The 21,839-nt window shown below is 42.3% G+C and overlaps 1 protein-coding gene across 3 annotated transcripts in view; it reads left to right on the plus strand.

Moving 5' to 3' along the window:
• Phtf1 (putative homeodomain transcription factor 1) overlaps positions 1–21,839 on the plus strand; it is a 43,829-nt gene extending 21,990 nt beyond the window's left edge. For all 3 annotated transcript variants that reach the window (XM_059266001.1, XM_059266003.1, XM_059266002.1), the window contains 12 exons: positions 927–1,086; positions 3,349–3,522; positions 3,631–3,720; positions 6,341–6,562; positions 8,951–9,079; positions 9,905–10,177; positions 11,124–11,255; positions 11,741–11,827; positions 17,098–17,253; positions 18,443–18,538; positions 19,756–19,881; positions 21,337–21,839. In XM_059266001.1, the coding sequence (XP_059121984.1) occupies positions 927–1,086; positions 3,349–3,522; positions 3,631–3,720; positions 6,341–6,562; positions 8,951–9,079; positions 9,905–10,177; positions 11,124–11,255; positions 11,741–11,827; positions 17,098–17,253; positions 18,443–18,538; positions 19,756–19,881; positions 21,337–21,357 (1,666 nt within the window). In that variant the 3' untranslated portion in view covers positions 21,358–21,839. The remainder of the gene's footprint in view (positions 1–926; positions 1,087–3,348; positions 3,523–3,630; positions 3,721–6,340; positions 6,563–8,950; positions 9,080–9,904; positions 10,178–11,123; positions 11,256–11,740; positions 11,828–17,097; positions 17,254–18,442; positions 18,539–19,755; positions 19,882–21,336) is intronic.

Genomic DNA, 21,839 nt, shown 5'->3' on the forward strand with positions numbered 1-21,839 from the left:
ATTTCTAAGCATTCTAGAAAGACTTGCTTACTCAGACTATTATCTCCACCATCTTTCATGGTACTTATAAAACTAGTAATCTACTCTCAGCGTTTCATTGCATTTGATTTTAAGGGCTTTTTAGACCACGATTGCAAAAAGCCCTCTGAAAGGCTAAAAGGTCTTAGCCAACATTTGACAGAAAGGAGAATTTGAAAAAGATGGGGCTTCTTAGAGCTGATGCCCATGAGGAATGGGGTGTGGTGAGAAACCTGATGTTGATGGGCTATAGGATAGAAAGACAAATGGATTAAAGACACACTATAACTCATTTTTAATTATGTACCCGTTTGATGACTCAGGCACTTGTGTTTTCTTATATTAAGGATGGTGAATTAAATAAAGCTCTTTTTTGAAGGTGAAGTATGTTCACACATTGTTTTAAAGATGTATTTACTCCCCTTGGTGAAGTGTTTGAGTTATGCTGGATATTGTGCAGTCTGTGTCCTAGGTGATTGTCATAGTCAGGAAGGGAGTAGTAGGAAGGTCAAGTCACAGTAAAATAGACTCATTCTGGGTTATTGTATTCTGGTATGTAGCTTAGCAGATGGAGTAAGGGGTAAGGTATTCTGGGCTCTGAAGCATGGTTAGTGTTTAGGACAATGAATAGAAGAGAGGCAGGTACTGTGAGGTGCATGGATGGGCAGGATGAGATAGAAGTGGGTATTCCCCTGGAGAGGTGAGCCGAGAGAGATTCATCTTTATGAGTGAGTGAATAATCTGCCTTTGAATACCTTTCACAAGCTAGAGGTCTGAACAATATAATTTCTGAATTTTCTTGACTTTCAGAGTAATACATTGTACTCCAGAGAAGAAAGTTTCATTTCATGAAAAATATTGCTCTCAGAAAAGTAATTAGTAACTTTTTTTTCTTTTTAAAAAAATAGGATTAAAAGGGTGAAATTAGTATCTAACAAAGGGACTGAAACTGAAAAAGACTCAGGCTGTCTCCATCCTATCATTAAGAAGAGACAGGGTCGACCAGAGATCAGAATGTGGCAAGCAAGAGAGAAAGCGAAGGTTTCGGATGGAGAAAAGTGCCGTAGGGTAAGATCTAGATGGCTGTAACAGTATCTTTTTTGTCCTGTGTAAAGTTTTTCTGTTCTGAGACTGTTAGAAACGCAAACTAGATACCCATAGGTGTGAAAGTTTGTCAACAAACCGTAAGTAAAGCCACTGGTTGTGAACAAGGAAATACTATAAGCAGACTGGAGCTTATGCGCCAGGAGGAGACCTTACTGAGTCTTCTACTCAGCAGCCTTCATGGTGGGTGGGCAGGTTGAAAGAACCAGAGCAGTGTAGAGGAACCTTGTTTTTTCTAGAGGCAGTGGTCAGTTTAGTAAAGCACTTGGGAAACTTCTCGGTTTAGTACAGGTGGATTGTTCTGTGTCTAAAACTACACATTTTTGTTTTGTAGTTTTGAAATGTTTTCTCAGCCTTGAGCTGAGGCATTTAATACTATATTAAGGTTTATTCCTGAGCATTTTATTATTTTTAAAATACAATATTTTTTATTTATTCTTTGAGGAGTTGATGTGTGTATATGATGTATTTCGAGTATATCTAACCCCTCCCTATCTGCTGGACCTTCCCCCCCATTTCCCTCCTAGCTTTATGTCATCCTCATCGTCCCGTCCCCTTCTTCTTCTGTAACCCACTGAGTCCAGTTAGTGCTGCCAGTATGAACACGGGTGTAGGCCATCCTCTGGCACGTGGGTAACATACCAGAGACCATAGCCCTAAAGCAAACAGACTCTTCTTTGCAGCAGCCATCGTCTGCCAGCAGCTCTGCAGCTAGTGAGGAGGTCTTGGGAGTCCCTCCCACATCATGCTGGACCTTGACTGTTTTGATCTTGTGCAGGCGCCACAGCTGCTGTGAGTTAATGAGGATAGTGTTCCTGTCATGTCCAGAAGACACTGTTTTGCAGCAGTCCTCTCTGACGGCTGGTTCTTAGACTTTTTGCCTTCTCTTCACTAATGTTCCCTGAGCCTTGAGGGGAGGGTGGTGTGATACAGATGTTTCATTTTTGGCTGTACATTTCATAGACACTCTGTACTTTGACCAGGTGTGAGTCTATACGAACAGATGTCCATTGGAAAAAGAAGCTTCTCTGATGAGGACTGATAGCTTTTCTAATCTAGGGTACAAAGATAGATTTTAGAAGGCAATTTGATACTGTGTCCATTTAGGGAAATTTAAGGGCCTATGAGCTCCCCAACTATGGAATTTTGGCCATAGGTTTATAGCTCTAGGCAAGAATTCTCTTCTGTGGAGTGGGCTTTAAATTCAATCAGAAAGCAATAGGTTGCTCCCATAACATTCATGCCAGCATTGCACCAGTAGGCAAATCTTGCAAGACCAGTTGTTATTGTAGTTCACAGGGCTCACAGCTGGATAAGACTCTCGATGACTTTTCTCTCTTGGAAGCCTACATAGCACCTTCTGGTACTGTGAGCTAGTCAACAGGAGTAAGCTTCCAGATCAGTACCTGCTTGATTTCTCCAAGTCCTGTGACCAAAGTGTGTTGTTTCTTTAGCAGTAGAGTCCAACCATCAAGTTCTGGTGTGCCACCAAGAGTAATGGCAATAGCATGTATTGTTTTGGGGGTCTCTGGGAAAGCTCCCCCCACAACAACAACTTGAAGGGAGGTGTGTCAAACCTGGCACTGGGCTCTTTGTTGATGAGAACCTATGGCTTCTGGGAGGTGTATGAACCTCCTTGTGAATGATAACTCCATTTAAGCTCATTCATATCAACAAAATTGGTTATTATTTCAGGATGCTTATAACAGGTTTCTGTATAGCTTTTCCAAATGTCTTTGGAAATACTTATCCCTCATCCTACTCCTCCTCTGTCCCATCCTCTTGTTATTCTCGTATTTATTAAGCCATCATTGCAGTCAGGCATTGTTCTAAGTGCCTGACAAGTACAAACTGACTTCCTTGTTTACAACAGCCCTATGAGGTAGGTCCTGTCTGTCATCATGACTTCCAGAGGAGGGAACTGAACCTCAGTTTTAACTGCATGGCTAGTAAGCAGAAGAGCCGTGGTTCAGGCAGAGTTTGACCTGAGCCTGTGCAGTGACATGTCATCACACTGCCCCTCATTTAGGCTGCTGAGTTTCAAGTAAACAGTTTTCTTAATTTTGAAATTGTTAAAAATGTTTACACCAAGTAAAAAGTAGACTTGTTAGTTTGGGTTTCATCCTTTCATCTCTTGGGAACTTTTCTGTGAATTTTGCTTTTACATGGGCAACTTCCTGGAGTGTTTTTTTGCTGTTCTTTGTGAGATACTGTTTGTCTTTGCAGGAGGCTTACAGGCGTTTGGGCAATGGAATTTCAGATGATCTGTCAAGCGAGGAGGATGGTGAAGCGCGGACACAGATGATATTACTGCGTAGGAGTGTGGAAGGGGCGTCCAGTGACAATGGCTGTGAAGTGAAGACTAGAAAATCCATACTGTCAAGGCACCTAAACTCTCAGGTAAGTTTCACTTTTGTCTACAGAAACATGGCTGGTAACTCTAAAAACATTGAATAGTAGCAAGATCTTGACATGCTTTCCTGTTGTTTGTTGATTTGATTTTGGCAGGTAAAGAAAACCACGACAAGGTGGTGTCATATAGTACGGGATTCAGATAGTCTGGCTGAATCAGAATTTGAATCGGCAGCCTTCAGCCAGGTAAAGCATCCTTTTGTAAGAGCAGACTTTGAGGTGTCTTCTTGTGTGCAATGACTTTATCTATTCTTTTCTTTTGGTTTTGTGAAGTTGGTATTTAGTTCAATTTCAGTTCTGTCAGCTCAATTTGAGATAACTGCTCACCCCTAGAAAGGAAATGTTTTTCTTTTTCTTTTTCCCCTAATCTTAAAGGTATCAAAGATAGGCTGGAGAGATGGCTCAGTGACTGAGAGCACTTCCCAATCTTTCAGAGGACCTAGGTTTAATTCCCAGCACCCACATAGTGGCTTGCAACCATCCAGAACTCCAGTTCTAGGGCTCTCTTGCCCTCACTGACCTCTTTCAGCATCAGGGTACCAGGCATGCATGTGAGGCACATACATTCGTATAGTCAGAACATTTATACATATAAAATAAGTAAATCTTTAGATGTATCATAGTTGATGATCAGGAGGACAGTTATTTTGGGCATGGAGATGGTTCTGTTGGTAAGATGCGTGCCTCATAAGCATGGGGCCTGAATTTAATCCCCAGAATCCATGTTAAAAAGAAAAAGCTAGGCATGGTGGCACATCTTTGCAATGCCAGCAACAGAGAGGCAGAGACAGGTGCGTTTCTGGGACTCCCTGGTCACACATGCAAGCATACATACACAGAGGGAAAGGGATGTAGGGAGGGAAGGAGGAAGGGGAGAGAGAGAGAGAGAGAGAGAGAGAGAGAGAGAGAGAGAGAGAGAGAGAGAGAGACTGAGACTGACTCAGTTTTTAAATTTTTTTAAAGACTTATGTGTATAAGTGTTTTGTTCATATGTGTGACTTTGCACCATGTGTGTGCCTGCAGATGTCATAAAAGTGTCAGATCCCTTGGAACTAGAGGTAGGAGCTGCCATGTAGGTGCTGGGAATCCAATTTCCATCCTCTGCAAGAGCAAGTACTCTTAACCATTGCGCCATCTCTCTAGCCTGGTTCTTAAGTGCCATGGTTACTTAATTCTCATTTGGCATATGGAGTTTTATCTTAAGTGGGGTTGACATGTCTGAAGACAGACTTTAGAAGGGACCTCTAAAAGACAGGAGCTGTGAAGAGTCTGATTTTGAGAATGCAGGACCATATTTGAATGTGATCTTCATAGGTGAGCATAGTTAGATGGTGGTGGTTTTGTTGTGTTTGACCAGGCAATTGGGGTCATGGAAAAAGTTTCATATTTCTGTTTGTACTGCTAGGGTATCTCTGCTTTTCTCTGCCTGGTTATTTTTGAACATATTGGCTGAGCCCTGGACAAAACAAGCTCTTTTGTCAAGCTCACAGTGTCTCAAAAGGCTTAGCCAGGCCATCTGGGCAGGTCCTCAGGGTGTATGTCCAGGAATCACTCACCACATAGCATATCTAAGTTGAATAGTCGAATGTTTTGCTAGTAGCTACTTAGAGAGAAATTTTTTAAAGTCCTGCTTTGCCAGGTGTATTAGGGGTCTCTAAAGGAACAGAACTGATAGTGTGCATACATAATACATGCACATATATGTATATTTGTACATGTAGATATGTGTATATATGTATATATATGTATAAATATTCATGTATATGTATGTATGTATATATACACACACATATATGTTACATAGGGGATTTATTAGACTGGCTTACAGGCTGTGGTCTGAGTAGTTCATCAGTGACTTGTCTCATGACAGAAAGGCTGAGAATCTAGTGGTTGTTTGGTCCACATGGCTGGATGACTCAGCAATCCCTGGTTGGTGCTGGAATCTAAGGAAGACTGGAGGGCTTTCTGGTCTTTCATCTGTGTTGGAATCCTGAAGAAGTTGGATTTAAGACCAGGTGCAGCAAGGTCACTTGATGTGAGAGTGAAAAGTAGGCAAAAGGCAAAGCTCCCCTTCCATGTCCTTTTACCTAGGCTGCCATCAGATGGTGTGGCCCAGACTTAGGGTGAGTCCTCCTGCTTCAAATCATCTGATTAAGAAAAGCCCTCTGGGGCTGGATAGATGGCTCAGAGGTTAAGAGCACTGGCTGTTCTTCCAGAGGTCCTGAGTTCAATTCCCAGCAACCACGTGGTGGTTTACAACCATCTGTAATGAGATCTGGTGCTCTCTTCTGGCTTGCAGGCAGAATACCATATGCATAATAAATAAATATTTAAAAAAAAAAAAAAGAAAAGCCCTCTGGCCGGGCGGTGGTGGCGCACGCCTTTAATCCCAGCACTCAGGAGGCAGAGCCAGGCGGATCTCTGTGAGTTCGAGGCCAGCCTGGGCTACCAAGTGAGTTCCAGGAAAGGCGCAAAGCTACACAGAGAAACCCTGTCTCGAAAAACCAAAAAAAAGAAAAAGAAAAAAAAGAAAAAAAAGAAAAGCCCTCATAGGAGGGCACAGCAACTTGGGTTTTAGTTGATTCCACATGTAATCAAACTGACAACCAAGATTAGTCATCATCCACAGTCATTGGAGTTTGGCATTTAAGCATTAAGATGCATTATCATGTTTATTATATAAAGCCTTGGAAATTAATAAATACATGATGGTCAACTTAAAAAAGCCTGCCAGCCCTTGCAGAATGATTTGTTTTAATAAAACTTTTAAATATATGTATTTTCCCTTTTTTGTTTTCCTTTAAAGGGTTCTAGGTCCGGTGTGAGTGTTGGCTCTCGGAGCCTTAACTTGTCAAGAAGAGACTCAGAAAGCACCCGCCATGACTCAGAGACTGAGGATATGTTATGGGATGACCTTCTCCATGGCCCAGAGTGCCGGTCATCTGTCACCAGTGACAGTGAGGGGACTCATGTAAACACCCTTCATTCAGGGACCAAACGTGACCCCAAAGAAGATGTTTTTCAGCAGGTACATGAGGACAATGATTAAAATATTGTGCTAGTTAATGTGTTTGCCAACTTGACAAAAACTACAGTCACCTAGGAAGAGGGAACCTCACTTGTGGAATTGCCTCTATCGGATTGGTCTGTGGGCAAGTCTGGGGGACATTTTCTTGATTGCTTATTGATGTGGGAGGGTACTGTGAGCTGTGCCATTCCTGGGCTGGTAGGACTGGGCTATGTAAGAAAGGTATCTGAGCAAGCCAGGAAGTAGCATTCCTGTGTGGTTTCTGCTTTATTTCTTACCATGAATCCCTGCTCTGACTTCCCTCAGTGATGGACTGTGACCTGGGAGTTGTAAGATGAGATAAACTCTTTCCTTCCCAAGTTGCTTTTGGTCAGTGTTTTACCATGGCAACAGAAACAGAACTAGAGCAGATAGCTGATACTTACAACATACTCAGCATTTGTCAGCCACTGTACCATGTTACTGAACTTTGCAGCAGTCTTATAAGGGTTCTGTTGTCACCCCCAGTTTAGAGATGGGGAAAGGGAGCATAGCTCATAAGAGAGGATGTTGAGAACTTGAGAACACTCTGCAGTTGCCTTGGCCTGAATTCTCTTCATAATACTTGCTCGTTTTCCTTCAGATGATCTCTACTGTTCCTTTTCTCTGAGTGGCATTGTTTGACTGGTACTCTGTTTTATGATTTATTGAATTTCATATTTCATAAAAATTATACAGCAATGGTATTGCTTCTCTGCTAAGCACAAATCAAGTGACACTTTGGATCTCAGGTTTGATTTTAGTCTAGAATCATAGATTCCTTAGAAGATACTTGACTCATTCTACATCTGTAGAATTTATTTTTAACCATTTGTCATGTGTTGAAGTAGTTTTAGGAAGACTGTGAAGAAGCTAGTGTGATGCATGGCAAGAGTGTGGCCAGTGCTCCTCTGCTGCAGCCCCAGAGCTTGTGTGTGTATGGCCACATTGATGGTGGGTAGAAAGATTAGAAGTTGGTTCTCGGGGCAGTCTCATGGATGGCTAATAATCCCTCTTCAGTTTTTATGCTATTGCCTGACTCTTTCCAAACTGCCTCTAAATTGCCTTGAAAGTAGCAATGAGTATGATTTTGTTTTTGTTTTTGTTTTTCCTTTTCATTGACTTGCCGATGAAGACATGGAAAAGGTTTGGCATTTATGTTTGGACTGCTGGGGAGAAGTCATTTGTTTACTTGTTCTAACACAGCTTCATCCCTTACCTGTTTGGCACCTGTGCTCTGTAACTCAGCTGACCTCCTGCTGGTGTTTGAAGCACCAGCCCACATGTACCTCTGGACCTTTACACACAGTGTCTTCGTCTGGGAAGTACCTTTGCTCTGTGACTTACCCTTTTCATTTTCCAAATAGGTCTTGATTGAAGTGCTGGGCTCCTTTTGGAATCCTTTCCTGTGCACTCCTCAAGTCTACTCTCCTTCCCTTAGAATGCTGTCCAGTGACTTTAATTATGTCTCCTTTAGTAGTCTCTAAGCTACTAGATAGCAAGGCCATGTGTCCTTTTGCCCTGTAGCTCAGGATAGCCTGACATTTGCTATGTAGCCCAGTTTGGCCTCAAGCTTTCTATCCTGCTTCTTCAGCCTCCTGAGCACTAAGATTACAGGCATGTGCTGCTACAGTGTGTCCTGTCTTCAAGCATGGTCTGCAGCAGGCACTTCATAAGTATTTACTGGATATAGTAAATGCATCAGTAAAATCAGTAAATGCTCATCATCTTTTTGTGGTAGAAAAAGAAACCATCCATATGTGCTCCCTTTCTAGCAGATACCTACTATGTGCTCCTGTTCTAGAAGTTTCACTTTAGTTTGTGGACACAATGATACAGATGATACGCTTTTTGATTTCAGAGCAAAATCACGCTCAAGGGTGTGGTGAGGACCAGTTGGAGAAAAGGCTCCTGAATTGATAACTGTCAATGAGACAGTCTCAGCAGAGGAGGGTGGGAGCTGTTGTCATGGTGACCATCACTTCTGTCTTTGGGCTATTATGCTTTTCCCTGTCCTAAAGACCTCAGAACATCCCAGTTGTTTGTATGGCCTCTAAGGCTCTAGGCCCCTTTCCCTCCCCACTTCCTGCTACTCCCAGTGCAGTCGGTGGCTCTAGAGGCGCTTAATACCATGTCAGCACATCATGTGCCCTTCATACCTTTAGAGAGGCAGTGACCTTGCACATCCTGGATCCTAGCTCTCTAGACGAGGCCACCACACAAGTAGTTCTTGGAGTGATAGGTTTTGAGATAGAGAAAGAATGTATGATGAAACTGAACACTGGATTCTGGGAGCTGGATAGAAGGAGAGAAGAACTAACAGAGGAAAGATGGAGTGGATGGAAACTGTTTTCTATCTTTTCTTCCTAGAATCATTTATTCTGGCTTCAGAATTCAAGTCCTGCCTCTGAGCGAGTTAGTGCAATAATCTGGGAAGGAAATGAGTGTAAAAAGATGGACATGTCTGTGTTGGAGATAAGCGGCATCATCATGAGCAGGGTAAGAGTGCATGCTTCTGTGTTCTTGAAAAAAGCACTCAGAATGGGCTGTTCAGTAATTTATTTAACGTTGCTGGCTGGTTTTATGTCAACTTGACCCAAGCTAGAGTCATCTGAGAGAAGGGAACCTTCATTAAGAAAATGCTCCCAGAAGATCCTGGAAATGCTGGAGGGCATTTTCTTAGTGATCAATGGGGGAGGGCCCAGCTTATGGAGGGTGGGTGCCATCCCTGGGATGGTGGTCCTGGGTTCTGTAAGAAGGGATGAGCAAGCCATGGAGAGCAAGCCAGTAAGCCGCATCCTCCATGGCCTCTGCATCAGCTCTTGCCTTCAGGTTCCTGCCCTGTTTGAGTTCCTGTCCTGACTTCCTTTGGTGATGGACTATTACTTGGAAGTATAAGGGGAAGTAAACCCTTACCTTCCCAACTTGCTTTTGGTCATGGTCATTATTTCATTACAGCAATAGTAACCCTAATTAAGACAACTTGTAACTTCAATTTGGAAACAGATTTTGAAGTAGTCTTTCGTTGGAGGACTTTACACTTCGTACCATTAGATGCTCAGGTTTGCTCCGCAGTCATTCCTTACTGACTGAAATGGAGTTTGTGGCTAGGCATGAGTGTTCACATCATCCCCTCTTTGGTACTGGAGATTGAAACCAGGGCCTCTCATGTGCTTTGCTCTAACGCCAGGCCAAGTCTTTCTGTCATCTTACGTGTATTCCTTTTAAGATTCATCTTTAACATTCAAAATAGTATTTGATAAATACTTTTGGTAAATCCCTTTCCCTGTGTAGTACTGATGGAGATTTTAAATTGGGTTGTAGGTCAATGCATACCAGCAAGGAGTCGGCTATCAGATGCTGGGGAACGCCGTCACCATTGGCTTAGCATTTTTCCCGTTTTTATATCGACTTTTCCGAGAGAAGAGTTTTGATCAACTGAAGTCCATCTCAGCAGAGGAGGTCCTAACCCTCTTCTGTGGGGCACCGCCTGTCACACCTGTTGTTATTTTGTCTATAATTAATTTTTTTGAAAGATTGTGTCTTACTTGGATGTTTTTCTTCATGATGTGTGTGGCAGAGAGAACATACAAGCAGGTGAGTGGACAAACAGGCAGTGCTTGCCCCCTCTGCCTCTAGTTGGCACTGCACCGAGTCATTTTGGTCCTTTGACTTGGAGACTTGTACATTTAATGTTCATACTGTTGACTATTTGAAAAACATGTTACAATCTGAAACCTTTAAAAATATTTAAATGTTTGGTTCTTTGGCAATTTCATACAGTATAATATATTTTGATCAACTCACTTGTTACCCTCTCTTACCTGCCAGACCCCCTTTTCTTCTCACCAGCTCTCCTTTCTGTTTTTATGTTTTTTTTTTTTTTAAATGACCTGAGTTTTATTAGGTTGTTTGCCTGAGTGTGGGTGTAGAGTTATTAACGAGAGCGAGACAACTCAGTGGTCACAGCACAGATGACAGACCCGTCCCCGGGCTCCATCTTGTGCCGCCAGAGTGCAGTAGCCATGTCATCTGAAGTTTTGCTGAAGCCTGTATGTAGAAACAAGTGGTATATGTTGCTGACTGCTCAGCATCAGGACCTTGTATTTTATTCATAGCATATGTAGTGTCAAAGTCATAATATTTTTGTACAAAATGGCCAAGTAAAGAAATGAAGTGAAATCTGGTTAGTTATGGATTGAGGAGTTCCTGTATTGGAAATGTGCACAAGGAATATATCTGAATGGAAATACAAGGAGTCAGCTAGAATTGTGTGTAAACATTAGAGGTTGTGAAAGTTAAGGATTCATTGAAAGTTCCAAAGAATATTCCTTGCATGCATTGAGAACATGCTGAGTTTGGAAGAAGTGTTTCATTGTGGGATAGGCGTTGAAGTGAACACTGCTATCCTAGGGAGCCACTGGATGAGAATTTTGATTTTGTTTAACACTTTAAATAAATCCCAGGAATGCTATTGATGGTTATTGAACATGTACCCAGACAATATACATTTTACTTTTTGATTTTTTTTAATCTCCTTTAGAGATTTTTATTTGCAAAACTCTTCAGCCATATTACTTCTGCCAGGAAAGCCAGGAAATATGAAATACCTCATTTTAGACTCAAAAAGGTGGAGAACATTAAAATATGGTTATCGCTGCGCTCCTATCTGAAGGTAAGCTGTTTTGATTAACTCTGGAATGTTTGCAGTGCTATGGAAAACGTGTGCATTGATGATTCTGGCCACAGTTCATCTAAGTATAGCTAAGTATTCGGGGATTTGTTACTGGCTCACAATTCAGCGGCTGACAGACTTGCTGAATGCCATGTGAGAAATGATATATGGAAAAGGTAGTAGTGGTATCTAAGTTAAGGAAGAGAAAGAAAAAGAACTGTAGCCTAGGACAGAGCTAAGGATCACATGCTTTTCTGATTGGGAAAGATCCTAACTGAAAATACGTTAATGAATCAACCTCTTAATTTGGAAAACATGACTTTTAGTGTTTTAGGTTGATGCCTGAAATATGTTAAAATGCTATGTCAGAAATTTCTCATATGCATTTATTTTCACATGAATGTAGTACAACTCAAAGTGAATGGTGTGAGGGCTGTTGCTGTCTGACTGTATCCTAAAATGTTAACATGTGTCTTGCTCTACAGAGGCGGGGTCCACAGCGCTCAGTGGATGTGGTTGTGTCGTCTGTCTTCTTGCTGACACTCTCGATTGCTTTCATTTGTTGTGCACAGGTAAAGGTTTGGTGTCTGTTTTAATAGAAAGTTGAATTCTATGCAGTGCCCGCTTTGTTCTAGAGCAGGCTGCTGTGTGCTCAAGTATATGTTTTAAATGTGTCTAAATTCCTTTTGATATTTTGGATACCTGCTATTATTTTTTTTTTTAACTTTTTGAAGTAGGAATGTTGAAGTCCTTGAAAACTTTTAGATGATTTTAAATTGGTTGAGTTGGCAATTTTTTTCTTTCATTTTTCTTTATTAAGGAATTTTCTACTCACTCTCCATACCACCCACAGATCCCCTCTCCTCCCTCCTTCCACCCCCCAGCCCTCTCTCCCAAGCTACCCCACATCCCCACATCCCCCAAATCAAGGTCTCCCATGGGGTGTCAGCAGAGTCCGACACACTGAGCCTAGGCAGGTCCAAGCCCCTTCCCATTGCACCAGGGCTGTGCAAGGTGTCACACCACAGGCACTGGATTCCAGAAGCCTACCCATAGACCAGGGACAGATCCCGATCTCCCTGCCTGGGTGCCCCCAAACAGTTCAAGCCTAACAACCATCTTACGTATCCAGAGGGCTTAGTCCAGTCCCATGGGGGCTCCACAGCCACCAGTCCACAGTTCATGGGCTTCCACTAGTGTGGCCGGTTATCTTTGCGTGTCCTCCCATCATGATCTCGACGTTCCCCGCCTGCAGAATCCCTCCTCTCTCTCATCGATTGGATTCCTGGAGCTCAGCCTGGTGCCTGGCTGTGGATCTCTGCATCTGACTCTATCAGTCACTGGACAAAGGCTCTATGATGACTGTTAGGGTATTCAGTAGATTGGTTACCAGAGTAGACCAGTCCAGGTACCCTCTAGACCACTGCCAGCCCTCCCAGGTGGGGTCATCCTTATGGATTCCTAAGAGCCTCCCCAGCACCCTGCCTCTTCCTATTCCCATGATGTCCTCATCTATCATGGTATCTCCCTCCCTGCCCTCCTACTCTGACCCTGTTCCAGCTCAACCCTCCCATTTCCCTATGTTCTCATCCCCCACTCCTCGCCCTCTGCCACCCCCCCCCCCCCCCCCAGTCTGCTCATGTAGATCTCATCTACTTCTCCTTCTCTGGGCCATCCGTGTGTCCATCCTAGGGTCTTTCCCTGTTAGCTAGCCTCTCTGGAGCTGTGGGTTGTAGTCTGACTATCCCTTCCCTCACATCTAGTATTCACTTATGAGTGAGTACTTACTATGTTTGTCCTTCTGAGTCTCGGTTACCTCACTCATGATGATACTTTCTAGTTCCATCCATTTGCCTGCAAATTTCATGATATCATTGCTTGTTATTGCTGAGTAGTACTCCATTGTGTATACGTGCCACATTTTCTTTATCCATTCTTCAGTTGAGGGGCATCTAGGTTGTTTCCAGGTTCTGGCTATTACGAATAGTGCTGATATGAACATAGTTGAGCATGTGTCCTTGTGGTGAGATTGAGCATTCCTTGGGTATGTGCCCAAGAGTGGTATAGCTGGGTCCTGAGGAAGACTTAGTCTCAATTTTCTGAGAAACTGGAGTTGGCAGTTTTTGACTATAAAGCTGTCACACTGATAGTTGTAAGTAGTATTCCACCCCCAATCTTCCTTCAATCTTGTTAGCTCTCACTCTCAGGGGGACTGACCTTTCTCATTCATTAGGCTTCGGTGTCCTTGTTTTTAACCTGGTGGGCTATAATCCACTATCAGTTTGTTTTGCTAGCTGAATTGTCCCACATTTATCTTCTTTTTTAAGCACTTTTATTCTTTCTGTATTATAAGAAGTTACAGGCTTATCACATATCTTCCCAGCTGTTGAGTGGTAACTGCAGTGGACAGAGAACAGACTCACCTGTTTTCAGTCCTTTAAAATGGGTAGTGGCCTCTTTTATTCGCTGGCATTGCTCCATTTTATTAAATCTTCTGTTAGCACTTTGGATTGTGTCTGCCATTGCTGAGAGCAATGTTCTGTACATACTGGTTTTTCTAGGTATAGTTATTACATTGCTCAAGTCCTATATTCAGTTTGGGGTTGGTTTTTGTTCTTGGGGGAAGTGTGCTTAGATTCATGATGGTGGAATTGTTTGTTGCCAGTGTTTGCTTTAAGCATTTTTGTTTCCTTGCTTGCTTGAGACACGTTCTCATTATGTAAGCAGTACAGCCTCCAGTGGTGGCAGATGTCTACAACCCCAGCAGTTGAGAAAGGCAGGCAGGAGGATCGGAGTTCAGAGAGGCCATCCTTAACATAGAACCTGGGTTGTGGGGCTCCCAAGGTTGAAGTCTGGTCCTCAGGGTTAGTGGCAGGTAGCTTTGTTTGCTAAGCCATCTTGCCAGCCCCTGGTTACCTGTTTCTTATTCAGCCTCATAGTCTTAGTCTTTTGTAGTACCCGACCTATTTAAATGTAAAGTAATTGCTGTAACTACAAATACTGTTTACTTCCTGTTTGGTTCACCTATTAATTTTTCTTTTCTGTCTTTTGTTTATTGATTCACTAATATTCCATTTAGTCTTCTCTGTTTACTTCTACATTTATTTACTATTTTCTGAGTAGTAACCTCAGAAATTAGCTTAGTGAAGTCTAATTAAATGGTTGGTTCAGTATAGTCTAATTTATAGCTTCCTTGATAATGACAGGGTTTCTAAAAAAGATTTATTTTGCTGGGTGGTGGTGGTGGTGGTGGTGGTGGTGGTGGTGGTGCATGCCTTTAATCTCAGCACTCAGGAGGCATAGCCAGGCGGATCTCTGTGAGTTTGAGGCCAGCCTGGTCTAGGACAGGCACCAAAACTACACAGAGAAGATCTGTCTCAAAAAACAAAACAAAACAAAACGACAGAACAAATTATTTTATGTGTATGGGTGTTTTGCCTGCATATATGTCTGTGTGTCACATCTGGAGTCCCACAGAGTGCATTGGATCCCCTGGAACTGGAATTACAGACACTTGTGAGCTGCTATGTGGTGTTAGGGATGGAACTGCTATCCTCTAGAAGAGCATCCAGTGCTTTTAACCAGTGAGCCATCTCTACCCCTAGTGACAAGGTCTTAGAACCCTGGATTTCATTTACCCATTCGTCTTTTCTGTCGTTATCTGTTATTCAAAATGTATACATATTTAAGGCCCCAAAGCTGTAGTCATTAGTCTCTGCAGCTGGTGACTTCTCAGATGCCGCTGCACATTCCATTGCTCCTGCGTGTTTGTTTCTGGACCTGTCTCCTGCCTGAATCACTTCCTTAGTGCTCTGTTAGTCCTGGTTTGCTGAAGATGAGTTCTTTCCCAGTTTGCTCATTTGAAATATCTTTTTTTTTCTTTTAGTGTTTTGAGACAGGGTCTCATGTAGTCCTGTGTGGCCTCCAGTTTACTATGTAGACAAGCATGACCTTGAACTTCTGATCTTTCTGCCTCTACAAGTACGGGGATTACAGTTGGGTGCCCCCACTTCCAGCTCACTTTTATTTTTTGAAGGCTATTGTTTGGTGGGAAAGAATCCTAGGTTGCTAGCTAGTTGTTTTTTCTTTCTCTCTCTTCCCTTTTTTCTTTTCAGTACTTCTGGAATTCTGTTGTTCTTTTCTTTTTTAAAAAATTTATTTATTTTTATTTCATGTACTAATTAGTGTTTTATCATGGATGTTGGGTCTCAGGAACTGGAGTTACAGACAGTTGTGAGCTGCCATGTCGGTGCTGGGAATTGAACCAGGGTCCTCTAGAAGAGTAGTCAGTGCTCTTAACCACTGAGCCATCTGTCCAACCCTCTTTCTTTTTTGTCTTTGAGACAGGGTCTCATTATTTAGTCCTTGCTGGTCTGAAACTCTCTATGTAGACTAGGCTGGCTTTGAACTCACAGAGTTCCCACCTACCTCTGAATAAAGGCTTATGTCACCACACCTGACTCTGTTGTCTTTGGGTCTCCATATTTTGTCTCGAGAAGTTAGTTATTAGTCTTACCATTGCTTTTTAAAAAAGTAAACTTCTGTCAAAAATCAGGTGTTCATAGGTGTATGGATTAATGTCAGGGTCTTCCAATTTGATTCCATTGGTCCACATGTCGGTTTTTATGCCAGTACCAGGCTGTTTTTATTACTATAGCTCTATAGTAGAGCCTGAGGTCAGGGATCGTGATGCCTTCAGAGGTGGCTTTATTATACAGGATTCTTTTAGCTATCCTGGGTTTTTGTTTTTCCAAATGAAGTTGAGTATTCTTTCCAGGTCTGTGAAGACTTGCCTCTACTGGATGTGCCTCCTCATGGGAGGCCTTGCCTTCTTGAGGGGGGAGGCTGGGGTGCAGGAGGAGGGAAGAGGGGGATCTTTGATTGGTGTGTAAAACGAATGGAAAAATTTTCTTAATAAAAAAAAAAGTAACCTTTTTCCCTGGCTTAAGAATCAGGGTGGTTTGTAGCCATTCAGCTGTGATTTGTGGGTGTGTGAGGAAACTCTGTCTTAAAGCTCCCACGAGCTGCTGCCGGTTGTGACTTTCCTCATCCTGGTTATAGCTGACTGACCACGGTGACCTCAACCCAGACTGTGAGAAAGAGCTTTGCTCTTTCAGAGTCAGAGTTAAGAGCCTGAGATATTGGTGGCAGGTTTTGGAGAAGGGAGATCAGGAAGGCGCACTCCAGCCATGGGAATCGTGACAAACCCAGGCTGGCATTAGTGGAGGCTCATAGGTTCCTGTGAGGCCATAGAGTTAGTCAGGAGGGAAGGGAAGAATGTGGGTAGCTGCTTGGTGACTTCCTGCTTATTTTAAGTCTGAATTTGGCTTCTGCCAGAGTTCTCTGGATAGTTCTTCAAGAAATTACTCTAACTTCCTTGGACTTTCTTGAGTGAAGCTTTTTACTTTGAAGTCAATAAATTTTAAAGCAGTAAAGCTTTAAGACACACAGTAGGCACTCAGTGCAGCTGTGTGCCATGCTATTATCTGACTCGTGAAATGGCCTGGGGGCCATTGCTGCTGGAGCTTGTTGGACAGATGCAGTTACCACTCAGTAGTGGCCCCATGTGCCTGTGAACACACTGGGGATTCAAGGAAATGGAAGTTGGTCATTTCTTACCTTGGCTCCTTGTAGACCCTTGCCATCTTTCATGAACAGGAAAAAAACTTAGGACACTTGGAGAAATACATAATGGCTAAGTAAGTAAATAATACCTTGTGAATATTCAACTTTTCTCTTCTGAGTTTTAAAACTGTGGATTGCTGGTAATGTTTTAAAATTGACACAGGAATAGTTATGTGATGTTAAGACAACTACTGAGCTTTTTCTGGTCTTTCGATAGGTTCTTCAAGGCCACAAGACATTCCTGAATGATGCTTACAACTGGGAGTTCTTGATCTGGGAAACAGCACTGTTGCTGTTCTTGCTTCGCTTGGCCTCCCTGGGGTCAGAAACCAACAAGAAGTACAGCAACGTTTCCATCCTGCTCACTGAACAGGTGTTGATGGGGTCCTATCAGCTTGGCCAGTGGTTACAGGTTCACACTGTGTGGTTGGTACTGAGGACTGGAACTGACCCACTAGCTGTGACTGCATGTCACTTTTGCCACTTGAATTCTCTCTTTGACAGTATATAAAATGAGCCTGACACCTTTATCTCCTGCCGAGGGCTGGGAGGATGCAGAGTTAATGGCCTAGAAGTACTTTGTTGTACTGTAAAGATACTGTTATTGGTAGGAAGGGACCATATGAACACATACTAAGATTGACAGATGTTTCTTGTGAATGTGGAGTAATAATAATGCATTTTCTTTGTTAATTTTAATTTTGAATTCAAGTTTCCCATAAACATTAAGTAAAAATACTTGGGCCAGGCAGTGGTGGTGCACACCTTTAATCCCAGCACTCAGGAGGCAGAGGCAGATGGAGCTTTGTGAGTTCGAGGCCAGCCTGGTCTACAGAGTGAGTTCCAGGATAGACTCCAAAAGCTACACAGAGAAACCCTGTCTCAAAAAACAAAAACAAACAATAATTTGGGATAATTTGTTTTTGTTTTTTACGTTTTGGCCTCAGATTCATGGTGGATAATTCTTCCTTTAGAGGAAAAATAAGGAATTAGTAAGTTAAAAACAACTATTTCTTTTCCTCTCATAAATGTTTGATGATATTAGATTACTTGGGGGATACTGAGAAGAGTAAGAATTCTTTGAATTCAAGGAATTTGAATGCTGAGTATGTTACAATTAGTATTTTTCGTTATTTTGATATTTAAATTGTTTCATCAGGAAATGTTTTATTTTCCCTAAGTAGCTTTTCTTTAACAAAGAGGTGCTGTTAGCAGTGGTTCTCAGCCTATGGGTCATGACCTCTTTGGGGGTTAAAGACCCTTTCACAGGGGTCCCCTAAGACTATCAAAACCACAGATATTTACATTATGATTCATAACAGTAGCAGAAAATCAGATATGAAGTAGCAGTGAAAATAGTTCCAACCATGACGAGCTGTATTAAGTGTCTTAAAGGGTTGCAGCATTAGGAGGTGAGGCCCACTGTGCTAAAGGATGGGAGAGGATATGATTCCAGGGTGCCGAATCCATAGATTCAAAGTGTGTTTAACTCAAGAATGTGATTTTATGCAATGTGTGGTTTTTTTTCTGTAAATTTACCTTACTCTCTTTCTTTTCTTTAGATTAATTTATATCTTAAAATGGAAAAAAAGCCAAATAAGAAAGAACAGCTCACTCTAGTAAACAATGTATTGAAGCTGTCCACCAAGTTGTTAAAGGTAAGTAATAGCTCACACTCCTGGCTACAGTGCAAATTAGTCAGCTTCTCAGCAAAACAGAGGGTAGATGGAGTCAGGCTGGGCTCCGGGCAGAACTGTCACAAAGCTCAGTGAAGCAAGGCTACGGAGAGTGGCCCCATTACCATGCTGGGCTGCTTGGTCAGAACAAGAACGTGTCTCTTCAGGGGAGGTTGGGAGATCGCTGGCTTGTTCTCCGGGATACAGTTTGATCATGGAAATCAGACCTCTGTTGGCCAGTGGACAGGGTTTTGTCTGGGTGTTAGTTCTTAGCCCTGCTGAGTGGCCACCAGCATGGCCATACTTTCTGTCAATTCCATGCATCCCACTGTGAAGAGGCTGCTGGAGATGAAGATATCCCAGCCTCACACTCTCCCTGCCACATGACTGGCTCCTGTGGCTGTGTCCTCAACCCTGATCCTAGAGACACTAATATCACTGGTGCCACTGGGCCCCAGAAGCAGTTGCTTGTCTCATACTCATTGCTGCTTGCCTAGGCTGGAGTTACCCTGATGCTCTGGACATCTTCTGAAGGTCACCTTTGATGGTGGACCCAAGACCTTCAGCTCTCTTATCGTTGACCTCTGTAAAGAGCTATCTGTGGCTGTCAGTTCTCTTTACCAGACATCATACCAGCCAAAGGCCTACCTATCTCTGTATACAGGGCCCAGGCTCTGGCTGCTGGCAGCTCAGTGTTTTTGTGCAAGAAAGATGAATTAAATTAAGCTTGTTTTGAATTGAGTCATAAAGTCCAGGTTTTACTACTTAGAAAAGACCTCACACAGAGAAACCCTGTCTCAAAAACCAAAAAAAAGAAAAGACCTCTGGCAGTATAGATTCAGAATGCTAGTGTGATGGTTTGGGGTTAATGGGAAAGAATCTCCAGTCTCATTACCTAGGCTCTGATGGGTACTCATGTCTTTTTCCTTGAACTTACAGAGATCTGCTTGCCTCTGACCCCCAACTTCTGGGATTAAAGGTGCCACTTTTAAAAAAAGTACTAATGACTTATTGCTCCCTTCCACTTTAACACAGTTAGGCCATGGAAAGGTTACTGAATCTCTCACTGATCTCTTTTTAAGTAGATCTGGGATATTAATGAAAGAGCCATAATCATCATCCTTACCCAAGACTTAAAACCAGCATAGAGTAAGAGTATTGTGAAGCCATATTTCATTTCCGTTCCTCTGTCTTTGTAGGAGCTGGACACACCATTTAGACTCTATGGACTGACCATGAACCCCTTAATCTACAACATCACAAGAGTAGTCATCCTTTCTGCCGTCTCAGGAGTTATAAGCGATCTTCTAGGATTCAACATAAGAGTACGTGTGAGCACTGCTCTGTAGCCTTTTGTCCTTACAAGTACTATGTGTGTCCATGGAACCAGCTCTTGAGGACATGGACTTGGTGCTTTGCAGGCTTTTCAGCTTAGCTGTTCTCATTTTACAAAAGTAAAAGACTGAACTCTTGAGCAAACTAAAAATCCAATTTTGAATTTCATGTCAATAGTGTGGTCTGGGGGAACATGTTCCTGTGACCCAGAGAAATACAGGAGTGACTGAAAACCTGCAAACATGAACTGACTGCAGTGTGCCACTTTTGATTCTGGAAGTATTTATTTTTTTCTCCTTTAGAATTGTTATTTATTTCTTCCTATATAAAGGGCTCTTATGGAAACCAATTTGGAAGTACCTCAAAAAATGAAAACCAGAACTACTGTATGACCCAACTATTTGACTCCTGGGCATATATCCAGAGAACTCCATTCACCACCACAGAACTATTTGCACCCCATGTTTATTGCTGCTTTTATTCACTGTAGCAAAGAAGTGGAACCAACTAGTGGTCCATCAACAGATGAATAGATAATGGAAATCTGGTACACATATGTAATGAAATACTATTCAGCTCTAGAAAAATGAAATCACAAAATTTGCAGGAAATGGATGGACATAAAATGTAATAATATTTAAGTGAGGTCACACAATCTCAGAAATAAAGAACCCTGCATGTTTTCTCTCATGTGGATACTAGCCCAAAATATATACACGGACACATGTGAACAGCTGTACTGTGGACACAGTACAACATATAGAAAGGAAAACAGGAGGTAAATATTAGGTGATGGAGGAAAAGGGCATAAAGCTAGTGGTTTTACTAGTGTTAACTTTGTAATCAATCTTTTTGTGTGTATCTGGGATAGATAAGTGCGTAAAAATACAATTGAGAGAGCTGGAGAGATGGCTTAGCAGTTAAGAGCACTTACTGCTTTTGCAGAGGACCTGGGTTCAGTTCTTGGTACCCACATGATGGTTCATACCCATCTAGAACTCTAGTTCCAAGGGATCTGATGCCTCTTCTGACCCTGGTCAGGTATGCATATGGTACACATACATACATGTATGCAAAACACTTACATAAAATAAAATTAAATCTTTAAAAATGTGAATGATAATGGAAGTGAAAAAACTCAGACCCACAATTGATAGTGGAAGTGTACAGCTGGCTGTGACACACTGCAGTTAGCGATGGTGGCTCTGACTGTACGAAGTTCACTGAGCTGGGGGGGCTTGCATCTGCTACTCTTGCTGTGTGCAATTTTTTATTTGCAAGTTCTTTATAATAAACTTTTAATAAAACCGTAAATGGTTCTTGGTTCATAGTCATAAGAATATACATCTAAGTGCCACCTATTTGTCTTACAGCTAACTGGGTATTTTTTGTTTTGTTTTGTTTTTCTTTTTTTTTTTTTCTTTTGGGTGATTTTCTTTTCTCAGCTGTGGAAAATTAAGTCCTAAGCTGAGTCGTGTGCCTGGATTCTTTTCTGGCTGGTGTCACTGCTCGCCCACTGAGGACAAAGATGGCTCACTGAAACCAGCGACCCTTGCCAGCTCACATGCATAAACCTCTTTGCTCAGCCCAGCCTAACGAATGGAGTTTCCAGAGGGCACATCCTTTCCCTGGGCATGCGTGTGAAAACCTGCACTTTCATGGTCTCAAGCAACGTGAACAGTCAGCAAACAAAAGCCTGCCTGACTGACACTGGACCTTCTGAGTCAGGACATTTATCCTGGACCCTCCAGTACTGTGCTAGTTATATTTACTAGAAATAGTCTTTTGGGTAACCATGGTAGATGCCCAAAGCATGAAGCAATTATCTTTTATTGGAAATATGCAAATGCAGTACTTTTCTATTATAGTCTATGGATTGGGGATTTCTCTATCAAAGAGAGAGAAACTATTTTAGGTTGAATCTAAATAAAATAACTTTACTGGAGAA

Source organism: Peromyscus eremicus, chromosome 6 (genome assembly GCF_949786415.1).
Source record: "Peromyscus eremicus chromosome 6, PerEre_H2_v1, whole genome shotgun sequence".
Lineage (NCBI taxonomy): Eukaryota > Metazoa > Chordata > Mammalia > Rodentia > Cricetidae > Peromyscus > Peromyscus eremicus.